Genomic DNA, 21646 nt, shown 5'->3' on the forward strand with positions numbered 1-21646 from the left:
ACAAACATCTGCCCCCGTAGAGAGGGAGCAGGAAGGCCCGCCCAGGACCCCAGAGCAGGACCCCGGCAGAGCCTGGGGCTGGGGAGGAGAGGGGAGAAGCGCCCACGCCACTCTGCTCTTGTTGTCCATGGGGACGGGGCACAGAGGGCCTGGCCACACCCCCGGTGCCCACTTTGCTGCACAGGCTCAAAGCAGGCCTGGGGCTGCCTGCCTTCACCCGCACAGGACTGGGGGAGGCCTCAAAAGTCAAGGACCCTTCAAAGGACGTGAAAGAAAATTCACACCAGACAGGCCGCACTCAGAAGCTCCCGGAGGGGACAGTACCACCTTACACCTAGTACATGAGCAATCTAAAAACCAGGGAGAGAGAGAGGGAGGGACAAAGTGACAGAGGGAAAGACAGAGAGTCTGGGCGGGCCTGAGGGGTGGGCCCAGCAGCTCCAGCCCCCGTGAGCCCCAGAGAAGCCTTTCCCAGCCCCCACGAAGCCCTGCTGAACCCTGGATGCTGGCTTTCAGCCTGGAGCATCCCCAGGAAGGAAGCAGCAGTGATGTTTACTGCAGTCTTATCTGTGGCCTCAAAAAAATCGCAAGTGGCAACGGTAAAATGCAAACCTCCCGAACATCCCCACTAATGAAGGAGCGTGGTCTTAAATCACAGGGTCAGCCCTGCGGAATATTATGCAGCCATTAAAGCTGATGATTCAGAAGACGGCAGCAGGGGAGGCCGCTGACCATGCGGTTCTGAGCAAGCAGTGTTCCTGCGCGCCGGGAGCAGGTCAAAGGGAGGCTGAGGGGTGGGGGGATGCCAGCTCAGCTTCCTGGAAAGAATCTCTCCCCCTTTTATTTTATTCCTGCGCATGTTCCCTGGGTAATAAATAATGTCTGTGCTTATCTCAGGACCATGTCCCAGTAAATGAAGACTGCAGAGCACGCCTTGAGCCCTGACTCCCGGCCAGAGACTCAACATCAGACCAGGAAGAATGAGGAGGCGGCTCCAGGCACACCGACAACGCCCAGGGCGGGGAGGGTACGGCAGGGCCCTGGGCGGGCGCTGGTCTCAGGGGCCCAGGGCCCCCTGCACCTGGCCCGAGAGCTAGGCCTCCTCGGGAGGCAGGGAAAGGAAGCAGGGGTGGGTCTCTGCCCCAGGAACCCCAGGGGGAGAGGGCTGGGTTGGGAGACCCAGGAGGCCTGGCCCACCCCCCCGCCCGGGGGTCCCCCTGGCAAAGCCCAGAGGAGGCAGCAGGCGCGCTGACGAGGCTGCCTGTCCTCTCCAGCCTCCGGGAGGCCAGACTGAGGGACTCACTTGCCTCTACTTCCCACCCCACAGGAGGGCAGAAAGGGCCCCGCCTCAATCCTGAGACGAAGCCCGCAGGAGCGCTGCGGCCGTGGGGACGAGCCACGGAGGACCACGAGACATGTGCGGTTCCGAGAGCCCCTGGAGGTGGCCGTCCACTGTAAGAGAGGAGGCAAGCGGGCCGCAGCCGGGCGGGCGGGGGGCCATCGCCGGGACCTCGTGGAGGGCCGTCTGCAGAGACCGCAGTCACGGCCCTGTCCTCACAGTAGAACCCAGGCCCGTGGGGTCGGTCGGTCGGGACCGAGCAGCAGTCAGGAAGACAACAACGGACAGGAGACCTAGAAGCAGAGCCCCCGGGCCACCCCACCTCCTCGAGGAAAGCCCAGAGGGCAGGGCTCCCCACGCCTGCCCGCTCTCCCCTCCCTCGTCCCAAAGCTCCTCCCTGCCCCCAGCCTTCACTGCCCGCCTCCCCAGTCCTCCCCACTCCTCCCAGTGCCCCGGGGCCGCCCCAGAGCCCGCTCTGTACCCCTGCCCCCTCCACCCCGCCCAGCTCACTCCTACTCCAGCCCTGCCCATGGGCCACAGCCCTGTATCAGCTAGCGATGTCTCATGATGAATACCACAGACTTAGCCGTTTCAGCAACTCATGCTGATTATCTCAGCGGCCCTGGGGGTCCGGGCCCTGGGCACAGCCATGCCAGCCCTCCCTCGAGGAGGTGGCCATCAGGGAGTCTGCCAGCACCGGGCCTCACCCGGGGCCCAGGGCCCTAGTGCAAGCTCACGGGGGTTATTACAGAATTCATGTCCTCCAAGCTGTACCTCCAAGGGCGGCAGCGGAGCCTCTCCCTGACCTCCAGACCCTCTGCCTGGAGAGCTCATCTGAGACCCCGTCTCTTGACTCGGTGCCCCGTGGGGATTCCCATCGGAGCTGCGGGACCCTGGCCCCTCTGCCGTGTCCTGCTGGTGGAAGCGCGTCACAGGCCCCTACGTTAAGCAGGGGGGACCACACAAAAGCAGGGACCGGGGAGGGGCTGGGGGCATCTTAGATTCTGCTGCCACGGCCCCTAAGGATGGGGCTCCGAGTCCTGCCGAGCTGTGAGTGCAGCTCACCGCCCCGACACATGTCAGAGTCTCCTGTGAAGGCTGGTGGTAACCAGCGGGAGAGGACTCCAGCAGGACCCCTGCCCCGACACTCAGCTGCCCCTCCCTCCTAGATCGGCCCCACCCCCAGGAGCTCCCAACACCCGAAAGCAGAGACCCTCAGATGGGGAGTCAGGGCCCCGTCAGCACTGGCCTGGGGCCCTCAGTGAGCTGAGCAGGATGGACAGGAGGCCAGGCATCCGGCCGCCCTCGCCCCAGGACCCCTGCAGACGCCACATACACCCCTCCCCCAGGACCCCCAGGAGGTGCCCAGCATCTGGAAGCCGAAACCTGAAGCCTAAGAGGCTAGGCAGGACCCCGGGGAGCGCTGGCGGAGTGGCCAGCCAGGGGGTGGACCACCTGGCCGGGTCAGGACCTGCAGGAGTTCATCTCCATCGGCAAAGCAGGGAGCCCTGTCTGACCTGGTCAGACTCAGGGTCCTCAGGAGGGCGGCTGACGGGGGAGTCCCTCGGGGAGCCTGGCTGGTGGAGTGGGTGCACCTTCCTCGAGGGGAGGCCCCTCCCCGCCCAAGCCCACTCTCACTCTCCTCCCCAGACATCGCCTGCAGGGAGCCCACCGCTGCTGCCCAGGGTAAGTTCAGTGTCTTCACCACCCCCACCCCCAGAGGCCCTGCCCCCACGGCTCCAGCACCCCCACCCTGGCAGGGCCCCCATCTCAGCTGGGGTCCCTGACAGACGCAGGTGGGCAGCAGCTCCCCAGGGCTGCCCTCTGCCCCTCACTGCCCTCCATGGGAGGGCGCAGGGTGGGGTGCCCGCAGCAGGCCCCCATTGCAAGGAACCCACTGGCCAGAGAGGGACAGGGAGACCCAGGCCCCCCGGGGACCTTGGGGGTCACTGAGGTTCCAGCCCCTGGGGAAGCCCCACAGTGTCTGCACCCGACCCCGCAGGGAGGAGGGCGCCCACGGGGTCCCCGCCGGGGCCGGGGTCAGGACTGCCGGCCGTGCTAACCTGCCCCCTCGGCCCCCAGCGCCCAGCCGGCCACGACCCCGCAGTGGCTCCCTGCTCCTCCGGCTGACGGCCTGCGTCCTGCTGGCGCTAGCGCTGGGCATGTGCTGCGGCCAGGCCGGGCCCGTGGCCAGGGCCCTGGAGGACTTCCGGGCCCGGCTCCTCGCCGCCCTCCTGCGCCTGCGGCTGGCGGCCCTGGACTGCTGGCACTGCCTGCTGCAGCTCTGACGGCAACGCCCGCCCCCGGGGCCCAGGGGCGTCCACTGGGAGGTCTTCAAACAAGAAGATCACCACTGAGACCCGGGCACCCGGGGCCCGGGGCGTCCACTGGGAGGTCTTCAAACAAGAAGATCACCACTGAGACCCGGGCACCCGGGGCCCAGGGGCGTCCACTGGGAGGCCTTCAAACAAGAAGATCACCACTGAAACCCGGGCACCCAGGGGTTCCGGCCCTTGGGGCTACCCTTCCGGCGCCCCCTCACCCTGGCAGGAACTCTCGGTGACCTTGAGCTGGGCCTGGAGGCGTCTGCGTGTAGCCCCTGGAGCCGGGGGCACCCTCCCTCTTTCCGGGCGCACCCAGAGAAGGAAAGGAAACTGGACTTTGCTGCTTGGGGACCCGCAGCCCAGACCCCAAAACCCCACCGGGAGAGGTGCTGGGGGCACGCTCTCTCCTGCAGTCATGTGAGGGGGGCCCAGCACCCCAGCTTACCTGCCACCAGCACTGGGCCCCTGGCCTGGGGAGCCCTGCTTGTCCGGGGCATGTGTGCCACCTGGCATCTCCGAAGCCGCCGGCCTGGGGGCAGCAGAGACGGGACGGGAGGGCTGAGAGGCAGGGTCGCTGCCCTCGGGAGGCGGCCGTCTGGGCCTGGGTCCCAACGGCCCCACTTGGGCTGTGTGGAGCCTGGGAGCCCCGTGACCGTGTAGCCCACACAGCCAGACCGAGGGGGCCCTGTGGAGACAGACCCTGGGTCCCCTCAGACACAGGGAGGGAGAGGGGCCTGAGCAAAGCAGGGAGGCCCCACTGGGGGAGAAGCCCCCCACAGCCTGAAGACAGCCATCCGCATGCCACCTGGGCTCCTGCCATCTGCCCCCACGGGTTAAGTGGGGAGATGCCGGTTTTCTGTTGAAACACTGCCACCTCTTTCCTCCCAGAGACATTGGCCCCAAGGAGGGAAGTCGGGACCGACTTGCTGTGGATTCACTTCTGCAGCCGCTGCAGAGGTCGGGGTGCTATGCGAGCTGGCCCCCCAGGGCTTCAGGGGCCGGGGCACCCGTCTCCAGGGTCCCTTCAGGCTTCAGAACTCAGGGAGCCCTGAGCCGGGAGCCCAGAGGACAGAGGCCCACCTCCGGGGGCAGCGGCCCTTGGGGACCCTCCAGCATTACAGCTGCCTCCCTCATGGACACCCGCCACCTCCTGCGCCCACCCACCTCCTGAAGAGGACAGGCAGGCTAAGTGGCAGACCCAAACCCACGGGGCTCAGCCCCACCAGCCCTGAGCCCGTCATGAGGGGGGCACTCGGAGGCACCCGGCTTCCCCGACACCCCTCCTCACGGCCCACCACTCTCAGCTCAGGGCTTCTGCAAAGACCCGCTCAGCTCCGGAGGGTCTGCAGGGTCTCCTGGACCCCCGCTGCTTTGGGTAAAATATCGCTCAAGGTGCATCTGAGAACGCTGAGAATTCTGAAACATGAAATCCATCCTCACACCCGAGAAGTGAAGGGAAGCAGAATGGAACCCACGAGGAAACGTGCAGATGGAGACTGCAGCCGCCGGGGCGGGGGGGACTCCCGGTTCTTAGAAAGTCTGGGAAACTCCAGGAGCAAACACAGAAGGCAGTGTTTTCAGTCTTAAATTGAAAGCAGACAGAACAATAGAAACAAAGGCAAACTGAAGATGCAGAAAAGATGGATAAAGAGACACCTAATCGCTCGTCCACATTAGAGGCTCAGGTATTTTTGTTTTTATTTTGACTTGAGAAATAAATACATTTGCGTTGAAGACCCTTCACTTTCAGTTAAGCTGGAGTAGAATTAAAATAGGATGTCCATTATCAAACAGCAGTGGGGAGAAGCAGGCATTGAGGAAGCAGGGCAGACCCTCCTCAGGGGCCCCGGGGCACGGCCGGCCCCTCCTGTCCAGCCCCAGGGGGCCCTCCCAGCCCACTGCGAGGCCACCGGCTCCTGTCCCAGGGCACCCTCCCCGAGGCCAGCCGTGCCCTTCCCAGGAGCCGCAGGATGGGAAGTCTGGGGGTGCCAGTGCAGCTGGCCCACGACAGCCTGTATGTCAGCGACCATTCTGCTCTGCAGGTGGCCCTGTAAGTGGACACAGGTCTCTGCTGGTCTGACCGAAGGGCTGCCCAGACGCTCCAGGCCACCCACAAGTGCCCCGGCACACCCACACCTGCAGCAGAGCCTCCAGTCCAGAAGCCCACATCCAGGGCCTGCTTCGCCCTCCAGGGCCCAGATGGCTGCCGCCTGCTGGGGGACAAGGCAGAGCCACCCCCTTCTGTGGGGAACAGACCAGGAGCTCTCAGGGACCAGTGGACTGGGCAGGCAGATCCCCTTGGGGGCCTCAGGTTCTGTCAAACCCCCTCCCCAAGGTCCCTGATCCTCTGGCCAGAACCCCCAGCCAGGCCAAGGGCCAGAGCATCTAAGATGCCAGGAGCCTCTATCACCTCCGCCCCGAGCCCCTCCAGAAAGGTACCAGCCGAGCACATCACGACAAGTGACCTGCACTGTGCTTCCCAGGGCCAGGCCGCCTGCCACACGGGCCCCCAGACCCAGGCCCAGATCCACGGCCTCTGGACGCCCCAGGCCCCTCCTTTCAGGGAGATGGAGCCACTGCAAACGATCACGCAGGCCAGGCCTGCCTCCTGAGCTGGGAGCCCTGAGCGGCATCCACAGCCAGGCAGCCCCAGGTGGCTCAGCACCAAATCCCAGGCCCCGGGTCCTCCCCCAGGTCCTCCGCCTGCTGCCACGGGAGCAGGACTGCACCCTCGGGGCCCCCTGAGATGGGAAAGCGGCCCCTCCTCTGGGGTACGGGGGGCCCTGGGGATGGGGATGCAGACAGCTGCCCGCTCTGCTCTCCACCCACAGACCGCGCTCGCACACACACTTGTGCACGGGCACACCCATGTGTACACACAACACATTCACACACACTCACACCTCGCCGTGCAAGCTCATGTGCACACTCACGCATGCTCGCACACACTGTGACCACGTGCACTCACATCACACACACGTCCACACCCTCACACGCCTCACATGCACTCATACACCCGCGGTGGCACCTGGCCCCTCTCCCCTGCAAGATGTCACCCCCACATCCGGAGCCCACGTCTCCACCCCACAAGCACAGGCCCAGCCCACAGGTGGGCCCTGGGGCCTCCCCAGGCCAGGCCCCCAGGAAGCCTGCACCACCGCTGCGGCCTGACTCCAGGCCAACCCACCACCCTGTGCTTTCCCAGGGGCTCTGGAGCCGGCGCAGAGGGGCTCTTAGCCCTGGGGGCCACCGGGGCGAGGGGCTCCTTCCCACACGCAGTGCTTGGCCCACAAGTGGTGGGCTCCTCATCCCCCTGCACGGTTCAGGAGTGGGTGACGAGAGTGACGTGTGGCCATCGTGGGCCACTGGGGTCCCACTGGGGCCACACTGGGGCCGCAGGCTGCTGCCACGGGACCTGGCAGGTCACACAGATGGCATCCAGCTGAGGCCTGTGGGGAGCCATGACCACAGCACACCCACTGGCCGGGGGCCTCCCCAAGGCTCACCCCCAGGGACGGCCGGAGGCCCCTGCATGGAGCCTGGGGGAGGCGCCCCCGGCCCAGGGCTGAGGGTGGCCCCAGCCCCGCCAGCTGCCAGGCCGGTTCAGGGTGGGAACCGGGTGCCCAGTGAGGGGGTCGCTCAGCACTGCACACAGAGCCGAGGGGAGGCATGCAAGGCGTGGGGGCTGGGCAGAACCAGGGCCACGGCCCAGGGCAGCACGTGCCCCCAGCCCGGGTGGGGGCCAGCCGGCCTAGATGACGGCGCTCTTCTCATCCTGGAAGGCGGCCCGGGGGGCGGGCCGGGCCAGCAGCAGCTCCTTCTCGTGGACCAGGCTGTCCAGCAGGTCCTCCTGGCGGTAGTTGTGGTAGACTTTCAGGAAGGCCAAGACGGTGATGGCCAGCCAGGCCAGCCACGAGGCCCAGAGGCCGAACTGCAGGGGCGGAGAGCGCGTCAGCGGGTGGCCAGGTCCAGGGGCCACTGCCGGGGGCGCCCGCCCACCCCCCAGGGCCAGACAGGATGGGGGCGTCACCCCCCAGCATCTGGTAGCCCTCTTGGCCCCAAGCCGCGCCCCTGCCTCGGGAACACTGCCCACCCTCGCCCAGGTGGGGTCCCCGGGACGGGGGGCGGTACTGGACCCACTCGGCTCCAAGCAGAGCTCGTTTCATCTGTAAGGGAGCCTCTTCCAATCACTAGAACAAATTGACCTTTATCTGCTGTTTCCAAACAGTTGGAGGGGAAACAATTTAATCAGAACCATGCTCGAGGCGCAATTAAACTGGCTCAGTGGAAGGTGCTTGTCATCACTCAGCCCGTACCTTCCTTATCTAACCCGCACAAACTCGGGCGGGAGCATTTCCCACTAAATCTACATGAAGGTGTCTCTGGCAGGCTCGCCTCATCTCAGCTGGACCCACTGACGTCCAGCCCCCCAACCCCCACCCCAGAGGGCTCCTCACTATGGAAAGGATCCTCAGGTCGGCCACTGGCCAATGCAGGACCAGAAGTAGACCTGGAGGCTGGCGGGACCTGCCCGGAGCCGAAAGAACCTGCCTGCCCAGGCACCCTGCCACCCCTGCTGTCAGGGTCATCGTCAGGGTCAGGCGTAGATGTTGAGGGACAGGCCCTCTCTGACCGCATGTCCCGACACACTTGTGTCCAGCAGACGGGGTCCCTAGCCTTACCCATGGTCTCCTGGAGGGCAGGGGACGAAGCTGATCCAGGGGCAGGACTGGCAGAGCAGTCTTCCAGACAGTGGCTAGGGGCTCCTCCAAATGGGAAAGCCGGATCCCCTCTAGGGACCCCCTCCCTCAGACCCTGCCCCGGCCGCTCCAGCTGGGGCCTCACCGTGGGCCCTCAAGCATCTATCTGAGGGCCCACGTGGCACCAGAACCAGGATCCAGACTCCAGGCCCCAGCCTGCAGGCTCAGATGAGCAGCACAGAGCCACCCCTCAGCCCCCAGGCCTCCCGCCTCTGTCCCTAGTTCAGGCTGTTCCCTCCTCCGAGGATGCTCCACGCCCCACTCCTCCCCACCCACACAATTCCTCTACCTCCAAGATCCAACCCTCCTACAGGAAGCCTTCCTGACTGCTCCCCCAGCACTGCACTCTCTGTGTCTCCTCTACGAAGACACCATCCTTAACCAAGAGTCTGTTTCCTCCTGGATGGGGCGGGGCTGTGCGCTCAGTGAATGCTCAGCAGAGAGTGGTCCCCTCCCTGGTACCCGGGCAGCCCCGCCCACCAGGGCAGCCCTGCCTACCCAAGAAGCCCCGCCCCTGAGAAGCCCCGCCCACCCAGGCAGCCCCGCCTACCTGGGCAATCGCGAACTGATCATAGAAGGCAGAGTTGTCCACGTTCAGCTCCAAGTCGATGCCCTGGAGCTCTTCACAGCTAAAACGGCAAGAGAGGTGGACGGTGACCGCTGGGGGGACCAAGCAGGGGGGCAGCAGAGCATCACCCCCAGATGAGGAGGCACTGTCCCCAAGGTGGGGCAGACAGCGAGCTGCTGGGCCCCATCCATGGGACAGGGACCCTGCAGATCTGACCCCATCTGACCCTGAACGGTGGGGGACACCAGCCCTGGCCACCACTCCTCTGAAGCCCCCGGCCCTGCCCCCCATGCCCCATGGCACTGCAGGGCCAGGGGCTACAGAGGGTGTGGGCTGCAGCTTCTGCCCCTCAGTCCCCGGACTGAGCTGCACGGCAGCCCTGCTTGAGTTTCATGGGCATCCGGGGGCACCCCTTTAACCGCCCGGGGCTGGCAGCACAGGCCAGCAAACCCAGCGGCAACCAGCAGGACACCCTCAGAGTCCTAATGACCTGCACAAGCTCCTTGTATGCGGACAGGCTGGTCCGGGCTGGGCCTCCCAAGCCTGAAATGGACGAGGCCTGGGCTCAGGGACCTGTAGCCTCTCAAACATCAGGACACAGGAATGGGAGCCTGGTGTCCAGAGAGAGGGAGGCCCAGAGGCCCAGGCACACACTGGAAGGAGCTGTGGGATGAGGCTGAAGGGCTGGAAAGGGAGTTCGTGAGGGTAAAGAAACGCTGGGTGCCTTTCCAGAGGAGCCCAAGGCCATACCCAGGGGCCCGCCCGTGCTCTGAGGGCTTGGGACGGGGGCAGGGGGTGGTGAGGAGTCACGTGGCTGGGGGCTCAGCGGGGAGAGCCCATACAGCTCAGCATGGGTAAGACCCCCACACACAGAGGGGCTGCCCTGCTGTGGACCCTAAGGGAGTCACCCACCCTGGGTGCTTTAACCTTCCTCTGTTATGCGCCCGAGGCTTCTGCAGAGGCACTGGGGACCCCCATGGCAAAGGGGCAGGGGAGCAAGTAGGTGCCCCTACCCCTGCCTCTCACTTCAGCTCTTTTGTTGATTTATATGTTCAAGTTCCAGATCAGATTTTTCTTAGAGAAAGAATCTGGAGCCTCTGGAAGAGGTGACCCAAGGGTCCCTGCCTTTCCAGAGCCCTGTCCTGGGGCACTGGGTACTGCCCTGAGGCTGGGCAGTGGGCAACCCTAGGCCAGGGTCCGGCAGTCACCATGCTCCATGTGGGGCTGCCCCCAAGCCAGAGACGGCCCCTCACTCAGCGCCCAGAGCATCCTTCCCGGCCCGAGGCCTCTGTCCCCAACCCCCTCTGACCAGAAACTCCCAGTCCTGCCCCTCGGCACCCCACTCACTCCATCTTCATCTTCCTGCCCCTCAGCACCCCGCTCACTCCATCTTCATTTTCCTCCTAGGACCTGGAGCCCATCCCGTGGGGTCCCATCATCCAACCACGTGCTGGCAATGATGGGGAAGCTGGCACCTCTGACCTCCGGGACCTCCACCCCCACCCCAACCCACCCCCAGGGTCCTTGGGGGACCGGCTCTGATGTGAAGCTGCTGCAGGCTCCCTGAACTGGGAAGGGGGCGTGGACCAGCAGAGGGGCCAGCCAGGTGTGCACAGGCCATGGGGGCACCATAGTGGGCACAGGAGGGTCCGTGCAGGAAGAGGTTGGTGGGGAGTTGGGGGGCACCTGTGGGGCACGGTGCCCTTCTCGGTGATGGCGTCACACCACATGGTGAAGCCCACGCTCACGATGGTGCTGGCGATGAAGACCAGGAAGACCACGAAGGCGCTGACCAGCAGGTTCAGGAAGGCGTAGAGGAAGGAGCTGCGAGGGAAGGAGGGGCGGTCACCGTGCCTGCCTGGGTCCCCAGCGCCGCTGCAGGGCCAGGCGGCGGGGGAGGGCAGCCCCTGGCCCTCAGGTTCCCAGCTGGGCTCTGGGCCCCAGAGGACGGGGTGGGGCCGAGCAGGGTCCCTGCCCTTCCCGGAGCATCCCTCATCCCACAGCCCCGCTGCCCAGCCCATCCTCCCAAAGCCCAGGAGTGGGGACCATCTTACAGCAGAGACGGGGCCTCTGTTTAAACGCAAGTCCACCTGGTCCCAAAGCACCGAGGCCAGCAGGCACGCTGGCGGCCAGACCGCCTTTCCTGGCGGCTCACCCTCGCAGGCACCCCCGAGGCCATTTACCCGCACGGCCATCAGCGCGGCTGACCGGCACCTGCATTGGGGGCCACATGACCCTGCTCTGATTTCCCCACTGGAACCTGAGAGGCCAAGGGGTGACCAGGGCAGGTGCCTGGGGAGCCCAGGGGCAAGGCCGAGAGAGCAGAGCTCACTCAGGGCGGGGCTACACTGCCCAGGGGGCCAGGGCCTCTCCAGGGTGCACATGGGCAGGTCCCCACTGGGATGCTCTCAGACGGCGCCAGTATTTGCCCTCCCATGGGGCAAGCGAGGGGGCATGGTGGGACTACCCACCCTCCAGACTCTCCTAGCCACCCATGAGCATCCTGTCTTCTCCAAACCATCCCCTGGAGACCCAGAGTCCTGCAGGAGAGCAGGTAGCCCAGCTGAGGCTGCAGGGGGCAGGGGACAGGGCTGTCCCCCCGAGAAGGGCCAGGGGGCAGAGGGAAGTCCCTCAGGTGGGACGGCAGCCCAGGCCCACCTCCCACCTGCCACAGCTCTCACATGAACATCGGTGCTTTCCGGACATCAAATCAGCACAATGCTTGGCCAAATATGGCTTCACAGAGAACATTCATCAAACAAGGTATCGGCTGGGACCTCAGCCAAGAAAACATCAAAGTTACTATCCCTGAGTGTGGTGACTGTTGGCTGAGGCCAAGGGGCGATGGACACAATCCATCCATTATCCACCCCCCACAATCTGTACTCAAGCCCGGGCGGGCGCCTCACCCTCTGTGCAGACAGACACCTTCAGGGAACCCCTGGACAGCGGGCCTGAGACACAGCCGGCCTGTCCGAAAGCTGCCCCTTCCCACCTCTGAGGGTGACTTACAACAGTCTCTGAGAGACAGAAGCCCCAGACACTCCAGCCGCATCCCTGTTAAAGGGACACAGTTTGAGGCTCTCCATCCCACAGGCCGGGCTTCCCTTATGTCGCAGCTGGTAAAGAATACTCCTGCAATGCGGGAGACCTGGGTTCAATCCCTGGGTTGGGAAGATCCCCTGGAGAAGAGAATGGCTACCTGCCCCAGTATCCTGGCCTGGAGAATCCCATGGACTGTAGAGTCCATGGGGCCGCAAAGAGTCAGACAGGCCTGAGCGACTTTTTCACTTTTATCCCACAAGACAGGGAAGGGCCCGTGCTGGGGTCCCGCCGGCCAACAGCCGCCTCTGACTCTTCCCTCACTTTTTGCCACTTCCTCGGCATCTGTCCCAGGCTTTACAGACTTCTGAAGAACTGGGTGTGTGGGAGCCTCACCCAGCCCCACAGGGCTCACAGTACAGGAATGCGAGCCTGGCACTCACAGGGTTAACTCCGCCTTCCTCCTGCCACCTCCCAGGGTGCCCTGCCTGGATGTGCCGTCTCCATGGTGACAGCTATCCTGGGAAGCCCTGGGAGCGATGTGCAGGCTGAGGGACACGTGTGGGCAGGCAGATGGGTTGTGTTAACCCAGCACTCCCCAGCCGTCAATCACAAACCACAGCCACCTGGACACACAAGGCTGCCCCAGGCCCCCGGGCCTGAGACTCACCCTCAGCTCAGCCAGGGGCCTGACACGGCGATGCCCCAGGAAGACACAGGCTCCATGGATCCACAGACCCCTCCCTCCAGGCAGCAACCAGAGTGACTCCCCCTATACAAAAGCGGCATCCACCCCAACCCTTCATACCCCCTGGGCACAAGTTGGGGCGCCCACTTTGCAAACGCACTCTGCACCAGGGGGGAGCTGGCACCACGGACACGGTGTCGAGACCGTGAACGTGAGACCCAACCACGAGCCCCTCACACAGAGCGAAGGTGTCCTTGGTGTCTCTGAAGTTGGTCTCCTAAGAGATTAAGGTGCACGCTAAACCCTAAGCAGGTAGGACCCTCTAAAAACCCGAGTCTGACCAGGGCAGTGGGTCCTCCGTGGGCTGGACTCCAGGGGCCACCAACGCCCCTGAGAGCCTTGTCCATCACACGCTCTCTCTACCGCCCCTCCCAGCCTCCTGGCTCTCCCTGACCCACCCCAGACCTGCTCCCCTGGTCTGTACAGCTTGACCAACTGTGCCAGAACTGGCTGCCCACATCTGACCATTCTGCCCATGGCAGGTCCAGACACAGTGATCCCAGAGGGCTGATCCCTTGGCCAGACCATGAATCTTCAAAGGCATCTGGGCCCAGGAGTGGCGTGAAGCAGAGGACATCAAGTGGAAGAAACCTTTCTGTCATTCACTCCACAGTCACTAATTTGGTGCCTCTTGGGCACCATGCCTGACACTCAGTCCTGAGCACACAGAGGTGAACAAGGCGTGTGCCCACCGTGGGTACAGCCAGCCCAGGCTCCCCTCGGATGGACAGCTGTGACCTGGGTATCCATGAGAGCTTTGACCAGGGCCTGCAACCAGAGCTAAGATGGAAGAATGACACTCGAGACAGATGGCACCACAGCTGACCGACTGACAACCGAGTCCTGTGATGGACAGGGTGGGGCAGGTGGACACAGGTGGACCACCACGCGGCTGTGATTCCTGATGGCCGAGAAGGACATTCCGCAACAGATGTGCCTGGAGAAGAGAAGGCTGGCTCAGCCCTGGCTGCCAGGGTCGAGGCCACTGGCGGCAGGACAGGTGAGACCCTGGAACTGATGCAAAGCGACAGAGGACCCAAGGTGTTCCTCCAACCAGGACAACTCAGAGGAGAGCAGGCTCCCTCTGTCCTCAGGACACGGGCGCAAGGAAGGAGTGCGGGGAGGTACGCACACTGCCAAGACTGTTTTCTGTCTTTAAAACAGGGACGATAAAAAATCTAAAAAAGAAAAAGAAGGGATATATGCGTGTGACTGATTCAGTTCCCTGGTGGCTCAGACGATAAAGAATCTGCCTGCAATTTAGGAGACCCAGATTCAATCCCTGGGTGGGGAAGATCCCCTGGAGGAAGAGATGGCTACCCACTCCAGTATTCTTGCCTGGAGAATTCCATTGGCAGAGAAGCCTAGCGGGCTACAGCCCATGTGGTCCCAAAGAGTCAGACACAACTAAGCAACCTTCACACATGTGTTCCTGATTCACTTTGCTGTATAGCAGAAACTAACACACCATTGTAAAGAAACTACACTCCCAGAAAAATTAATTTGAAAAAGAAAATAAGGATGCTCATGGTTTCACAGAGCTGATGGACGCCTTCTATGAGACGATGAAGGGTAGAAGCTGACCCCAGTTCCTGCCCAGCTTGTGTGAAGTGGGCGGCGTGCATGACCAGGACTCCTTTCTTGCAGGCTCTGGGCTCTCTGCACCCCGCCTGTTCCCAGCCTCGAGTGTGTGTGTGTGTGTGTGTGTGTGTGTGTGTGTTTATGTGTGCGTTAGTTGCTCAGTCATTTTCTGACTCTTTTGCAACCCTATGGACTGTAGCCCGCTAGGCTCCTCTGTCCATGGAATTCTCCAGGCAAGAATACTGGAATGGACTGCCATTCCCTTCTCCAGCCTCTGGTGGTCCTTCTGAAGTCTCACATCGCTCAGAGCCACAGGGGCTGAGCCCCACCTAGAGAGCCACTTACATGTCCTCACCGGGTAGACGCTGAACACCTTGAGGCCACTTATCTTGTAGAAACGAGCAGGAACCATGGGTGTGAGCTGATGGTCAAGCCACGGCCCCCACCTGGCTGGTGCCCTCTGCCTCAGCTGCGCAGACTGAAGGGACCTCCTCCTGCCCCCCTGCTGGCCACCCGTCCTCTTCCTCAGACCCCGTCTCATAATCAGAGCTGCTCCTCCAGCCCCGACCTGGCCAGGGGCACTGACCGGCTGGCACCGCACTTGGCAACACAGGTGCAGTGGCGCCTCACACGTCTCCTCAGGACACAGCCATCGTGAAGGCTGAGGGCGGGGCGAGCAGGGCGGGTGCCCTCCAGGACTGGCCTGGGCTCACCCCACAGAGCCCCCAGCCCGCAGCATGCAGACAGCCCCCCAGCTGACAAGTGGCTCCTGCAGACCCCAGAGCCTGAGTGCACTGGGCTGAACTGCATCCCCTGCAGCACCGGCCTGCGTCCACAACGCAGTAACCGAGTGAGACCTCGCTGGGGAGTAGGGTCTTTGTGGGCGTCACTAAGCTCAAGATCTCAGGATGAGGTCATCCTGGATTTAGAGTGGGCCCTAGGTCCAGTGACTAGGGTCCTTCTAAGAAGAAGGAAAGAGACAGAGGAGACCCTGTGGAGAGGGAGACAGAGACTGGAGTCACGAAGGCCCAAGCCAAGGGACGTCAGGGTGGCAGGCGGCCACTGGGCGCCAGGAAGAGGCCTGGAAAGGGTTCTCTTCCCAGATGGAACCAACTCTGTCAACTCCTTAATTCTGGGCTTTTGGCCTTGGGGACTGTGAGAGGATAAATCGTGTTAAGCCCCCGGTTTGCAGTGCTTTGTTACAGCAGCCCCAGAAGCTCATGCGCGTGGGCTGCTGGGATTTCACACCTTCCTGGGTTGGGATCCCCCAGCCTCAGCTGCCCCTTTCCTTTTCAGCTTGCAGCCTCCCGTTATCTCTCCACCCCTCTCTCCACCCCAAAGCCAAAACTGAGAGCTCTCAGGGGCCTCTGCTCATCTCCTACTTCCCCCCAAAAGAAGTGAAAAGCCACTCAGAACTGCCAGAAGATGATGGATGCGGTGAGTGGGGCAGAGTCTGGGAGAAGGCTTCCACGTGGATGTGAGGGCTGACAACAGGCAGGACTGGCCTCCTGTGCAGGAGCTCTGGCCACTCCAGGGCGTGGCGATCCACAACCTGGGCGTGGGGGGAGGGGGCACAGCGAGTCCCACGGGGGTGGAGGCCCGGGGAGTGTTACTGACTGAGGACCCCACGGAGCCACATCCCCCTCTCTCACAGAATAGAGCCAAGACAGGGAAAGATGAAGAGAAATACGGAGGCCAGGAGCGAGAAGGGGCCTCACTCACCAGCCGCTCCCTCTCCAACATACCCCAGCCAAGGTGTGAGTGCCGGCGGTGGGCCTCGAGGGGCTTCCCTCCAGCTTCCCTCTGCTGCCGCCCTTCCCAGGAGGATGGGGACGCGGGGAGGGTCCCCTGTTAGTCTGGTGGGCCTTCTGCCTGCCTAGTTCTTCCCCAGCGACCCAACCCGACAGGGAGCTGTCCGCGGTGCTGACGGGTGTGGACCCCGCAGAGCCAGCGAAGGAGGCCCAAGTCCGCTCAGAGATGACGATGCAACATTTGCGCCCCCAGGGACGTGGATGGTGACGCGCACTTGTCCAGTGAAGCACTGGCCTTGTGCGGAGACGGCCATGGCCCCTGGGTTCTGCGTGGAGACAAGGGGCAGTTTCCCTGGAAGTGATGAGCCATGACGGATATTTTAAGGCCTCTGGAACCGTGGGGGAGATGGAGGGGCTCGGGCTCCTCCTTGGGAGCTGTGGGCGCAGAAAGGGCGCCGTGCCAGGGGTGAGGGTTGCGTCTGTCGGTGAAGGGCAGCCGTGAGACACCCCCACACACACTTACCCCTCGTGTCCCTTGCAGAGGAAGAAGAGCGTGCGCCAGGCGTGAGCGGCGGCGAGCAGCAGAGAAAGCAGGCTGGCGAGCAGGCTGAAGCGGCAGGCGGCAGGCGGCCCCCACTCCTGCACGGTGAAGCGCTCGCGCTCCTGCACCGTCAGGTTGGCGCTCAGCCACATGCCCTCGGTGAAGAGCAGGCAGCGGCCGCGGAAGTCGTGGCCGTTCTCAGACAGCGGCACCACCACCACGAAGCTGAACAGAAAGGCCAGGAAGTAGCAGACGCACTGCGCGAAGAGGAAATTGTTGAGCGCCATGGCGAGGCCGGGCGGGCCGAGGAAGCGGCCGGAGGACACGGCGAGGCCTGCTGGGGACGCGGGGCGAGGGGCGCCGGCCGGGAGCCGGGGCCGCCTGAGTCTCCCGGCGCCGCGCGCAGGCCCGGCCGGAGCCGCGCGGGAGGCTGCGCAGTGGCTGCGCCGGCGGGTCCTGAGCGCCCCGCCCGGGACGCGTGCGCAGCGGCCGAGCGAGGGCCGTGCCTGTGGTCAGCACCGCGGACAGCTGCCGGCCGGAAGGCCGCAGAGCTGGACAGCGGGCGTGGGAGGGCCACGCCGGGAACCTGGGCGCCGACGCGGAAGCGGAACGAAAATCAGGAAGCAGGAGGACCGCTATGTCGGCTTACGGAGACCCGACTCTGGGACCAGGAGTTACGTGTGTTGGCTTCACATGGAACGGTTCCCTGGTCCCCAGCACCCACATCAGCGTTAAGGGGCGAAGGCCGGGAGAGAGGCGCTCAGAGGGACGAGATGCCCATAGGGAGTGGTGGGAGTGAGATTTGCTGTCCAGGCTGGAACGACTCTCTTTCGGGACTCTGGGCTTGCACCAAGTATAGGGGACATGAGACAGAGAGGGGAGGAGCTGGGGTCATGAAAACGACACAGAGGTCATCCACGGAGCCGGGAGCCGGGAGCCAGGAGCGGGTCTGTGAGCTCCTTTGCTTCTCCGCCACGGCCCCCTCGGAAGGGCCATCTCTCACACGGCCTGACAAGCAGAGCTCTGTGCTGGTGCTGGTGAGATAAACAAAGGATGCCCCAGCACCTCATTAAGACAGCCTTTGCTGAGATGGAATCTGCTGGTGCATTAATTAATAGAATTAACGCCTTTTCTAGTTCCTTTTGAGACCAAGGCACGTTTAGTCCAATTCCCAGAGCAGAGAAAGCCTCCTCCTAAAAGAAACTGCCAAGTGGTTTAAAATTACATCAGCGTTTTTGTTGCAAGCATGAAAAAATCTTTTTGTTTTATTGCCAAAGTAATATATGCTCATTTTAAAAGTCAAGCCACATAGAAACGTATAAAATAAGAAGCCAGTGTCTCCTTCTTGCCCCCCCACCCCCACCCTGCCACACTACCAGGATGACCACTCTTCACAGTCCGGCTTCTACTTTTCTCGGCATTCTGCTAAGCACACAAGCACACATGCCCACAAATTACACATATGCTTTACACTATACACACCATTCTGCAGGTTGATTCTTTAATTCAGCAATATGTCATGGACATTATTCCCTGCCCACATATAGAGATTTACTTCATTCTTCTTAATAACTGTGTAACAGTCGATAATTATGATGATTCCACAATTTGCATAACTGTTCCTCTTTGGGTAACTGATTAATGCCTTTCCTTTTTGCTGTTTCAAATGCTGTTGAGTGAGTTTCCTCGCACACATATGCTTGTGCACTGCTACAAGTATTTCCTAGAAGAGAAATTCTTAGAAGAGGAATTGCTGGGTCATGGGTTTGCATGTTTTGAGGGTTGGCAGAAATTAGCAAACTGCTCTCTTAAAATGTCATACAAATGTACCTTTATAGCCATATTTCAGACAGCCTCTCGCTCAGTTGTGTCTGACTCTTTGCAACCCCATTGACTCTAGCCTACCAGGCTCGTCCATCCATGGGATTTTCCAGGCAAGAACACTGGAGTGGGTTGCCATTTCCTTCTCCAGGGGATCTTCCCGACCCAGGGATTGAACCTGGGTCTCCTACATTGCAGACAGATGCTTTACCGTCTGAGCCATGGGAGAAGCCCATTATACAGTGGATTGGATAATTTAAACACCTCAGGGGACTATCCTGGTGGTCCAGTGAATAAGAATCTGCCTGCCAATGCAGGGGACGTGGGTTCAATCCCTGGCCCAGGAAGATCCGCATATCGCAGAGCCACAAAGCCCCTGTGCCACAGCCCCTGCGCCTGCGCCCTGGAGCCCCAGCTCCCCGACGAGAGAAGGCACCACAGTGAGAAAGGCCTTCACCACAACTGGAGGCTGGCCCCGCTCGCTGCAGCCAGAGAAAAGCCACACACAGCAACAAAGACCCAGCACAGCCAACAGAAGTACATAAATTTCTTAAAATTTAAAGAGACAGACATCTCTGGAATAACACATCTATTTTTAAAAAACACATGTGAAGAGGTCTTACACTTTAAAAGCTTGGCCAAAACAAAAAAGACCACAACAACAGACAGGCAAGTGACCCAGTGGGAGAACTGCAGAATAAATTGAAAAGATTACTGAATATCTACCATCTTTAAAGTCTTTATCGAATTTGTTATAATATTGCTTCTGTTTCATGCTTTGGTTTTTTGGCTGAGAGGGACGTGGGATTTGAGCTCCCCAACCAGGGATCAAACCTGCATCCCCTGCACTGGAAGCCAGAGGCTTAACCCCTGGACCACCAGGGAAGTCCGATATCTGCCACTGTAAAAGGTGCAAGACTCCAGCATTTTTAGAGATGAGTTCCATTTACCCTTCAAAAGTCATGCAAGTCCCTCATCATTAAAATGATTTCAATCTATAGAAAGTGTGGAAAACTCCAAAATTCATGTTTTAAAAGTCAGTGTTACACTAATGCCAGAATCCTCTTAGAAGTGAAGGAAAGAAAGTAATGAGAAACGGCATTTACAAATATTGATATAAAGAATTTCAAAGAAAATGTTGGCATCTTGAATACAATCCAATGTAATAAGAAAATGTGATCAAGCAGAAGTTATTAAAAATGTAAGAACAGGTTAGCTTTAGGTGATTTATCAATAATTTATTACATCAACAAGCAAAGGAGAAAACTGCAAATTTTTTATCCAGGGATACCCAAAGTCATTCATATAACTGAATACCCATTCCTTTTTTTAAAGTCTGTGTAATAAGAAGAAAAGTACCTGAATATGATTTAAAAAAAAAAAAAAACTACCTTAAAATAACATCAAGGGACTTCTCTGGTGCTTCAGTAGTTAAGAATCCACCTTGCAATGCAGAGTGTGCGTGTTCGATCCCTGATCGGGGCGCTAAGATCCCACGTGCCACAGAGCAACTGCCCAGGCACCGCAACCAAGACCCAACACAACCTAATCAATCAATTAACTAATTTTTAGAAACAGTGTATATAAAAAAGCAACATCAAAAATCTGCACCCATTCAAACCAGAAACAAGACGGGAAGTTGCACTCTCACACCTACTACAATTTGTTTGGCAAGTCTACCCAATTAAACAAGTCAGAGAAAAGAACGAGCTAGATACCTATGGAAACAGACAAAACTATATTTATGGAGAATATGACTATATGAGGCTTCCCAGATGGTACTAGTGGTAAAGAACCCCCTCCCGGGGCAGGAGACCTGAGACCCAGGTTCAGTCCCTGGGTTAAGATCTCCCCGGGAGGAGGGCATGGCAACCCACTCCAGTATTCTTGTGTGGAGAATCCCATGGACACACAAAAGCCTGGCAGGCTACAGTCCATGGGGTCACAAAAGAGTCAGACACGACTGAAGCGAGTTAGCATGCATGCAGACATGACTGTATACCTACAACACTCCAGATACTCTGCTAAGAGAACACTAGAATTTACAAGAGAATTTTGTGAGATGAATGGACAGACAGGAGACAAACATACAAAACTCAATAGCCACCATCCTCTAAACCAGAAGCTTAGGTCTGCTTCCCTGGGAAACAGACGCTGAAGACTGAAATCCACATGTGGCGGCACGCGTGAAGAAGTGAGGCGGCAGAACTGGGCAGAGGGGCTGTCGGCCTGGGAGCAGCCACAGCGAGGCCTCGGCCAGCCCCTCGGGAGGCTCTGAGTGTCGGTGGACATGTCCAAGGCTGAGGCCCGGGGGCCACGCCAAGGGATGTGGCAGCACGAATTGTCTCGGGCGAGGCAGCTTCCGGAGGCAGAGGGCAATTTCTAGAGAGAGTCCCTTAGGCTGTGGTCCCTTAGCAGGTCCGCCTGTCCTGAAGTGGGTGTGCCCCCCAGACCACAGCATGTGCCTGGTCCCCACCTTGAGCAGCCCCGACCCAAGTGCTGCACATCGACCCCAGGCTTCTCGAAAGCTCTACCCGCTGCGGAGTTTTCCCTTCTCTCGTGGCCAGGCCCGGACTCACAGGCGGAGAGCGTTTGGCCCACACACCCTCCTCTCCTGAGTTTTCCCAGGTAGATGCCAACGGAACCCCGCCCGTACAGCTCGCCTGTGACTTTCACTTCAACCCCTCCCAATTGAAGTGTTCTATGTTCCAGAGAAGGAAATGGCACCCCACTCCAGTGTTCTTGCCTGGAGAATCCCAGGGATGGCGGAGCCCGGCGGGCTGCCGTCTATGGGGTCGCACGGAGTCGGACACGACTGAAGCGACTCAGCAGCAGCAGCACTTCCATGTTCAGGCGGACTGCCGCTGGTGGACCTGACCTTGTGAGGCAGCCCGTGCAGGGCGGGCCTGGCCACGTGGTCAGCTGAGGCCCCGTGTCAGGCCCTCTGTCTCCACCAGGGCCAGTGGCTGGTCCGGAGCTGTTGCATAAACGGTGATCAGCTCGCCCATTTGGATGGCAGGCCCTTGTTCCAAACCTGAGCGTCTGCGCTGGTGACCCTACTGGGCTTATGAACTCAACGCAGCATCCATTCCCACATAAATACCTCTAACACGAGGCACGAGACCAGCCCGTTAGTATGCCCCGAGCACAGGGCTGCCCACATCTCAGCTC

General features: G+C 60.9%; 2 protein-coding genes across 2 annotated transcripts; one reads left to right on the forward strand and one right to left on the reverse strand.

The window, feature by feature from the left end:
* The first annotated feature begins 913 nt into the window (after nt 1–913).
* On the forward strand, nt 914–3627 carry C19H14orf180 (chromosome 19 C14orf180 homolog). The gene is made up of 4 exons (XM_055556001.1): nt 914–1027; nt 1328–1454; nt 2990–3025; nt 3422–3627. The coding sequence occupies exons 1-4, from the start codon at nt 914–916 to the stop codon at nt 3625–3627; spliced, it is 483 nt and encodes a 160-aa protein (XP_055411976.1).
* Nucleotides 3628–5709: 2082 nt separating this feature from the next.
* Nucleotides 5710–17106, reverse strand: TMEM179 (transmembrane protein 179). Its single transcript, XM_055555693.1, has 4 exons — nt 16637–17106; nt 10678–10815; nt 8974–9052; nt 5710–7594 (listed from the first exon to the last, which is right to left on the reverse strand). Exons 1-4 carry the CDS (start codon nt 16939–16941, stop codon nt 7415–7417), a joined length of 702 nt encoding a protein of 233 aa, XP_055411668.1. The 5' UTR covers nt 16942–17106; the 3' UTR covers nt 5710–7414.
* Nucleotides 17107–21646: the final 4540 nt, after the last annotated feature.

Source organism: Bubalus kerabau, chromosome 19 (genome assembly GCF_029407905.1).
Source record: "Bubalus kerabau isolate K-KA32 ecotype Philippines breed swamp buffalo chromosome 19, PCC_UOA_SB_1v2, whole genome shotgun sequence".
Lineage (NCBI taxonomy): Eukaryota > Metazoa > Chordata > Mammalia > Artiodactyla > Bovidae > Bubalus > Bubalus kerabau.

Excerpts from the sequence above, each read along its gene's own strand:
- TMEM179 (XM_055555693.1), bottom strand. The coding sequence starts at position 16,941 with ATGGCGCTCAACAATTTCCTCTTCGCGCAGTGCGTCTGCTACTTCCTG. Across the intron at positions 9,053-10,677 it reads AAGGGCACCGTGCCCCACAG|CTGTGAAGAGCTCCAGGGCA; the intron begins GTGCCCCCCAAC and ends TTGCCGTTTTAG. Across the intron at positions 7,595-8,973 it reads ATCAGTTCGCGATTGCCCAG|TTCGGCCTCTGGGCCTCGTG; the intron begins GTAGGCGGGGCT and ends CCGCCCCTGCAG.
- C19H14orf180 (XM_055556001.1), top strand. The coding sequence starts at position 914 with ATGAAGACTGCAGAGCACGCCTTGAGCCCTGACTCCCGGCCAGAGACT. Across the intron at positions 1,028-1,327 it reads CAACGCCCAGGGCGGGGAGG|GAGGGCAGAAAGGGCCCCGC; the intron begins GTACGGCAGGGC and ends CCCACCCCACAG. Across the intron at positions 3,026-3,421 it reads GCCCACCGCTGCTGCCCAGG|CGCCCAGCCGGCCACGACCC; the intron begins GTAAGTTCAGTG and ends CTCGGCCCCCAG.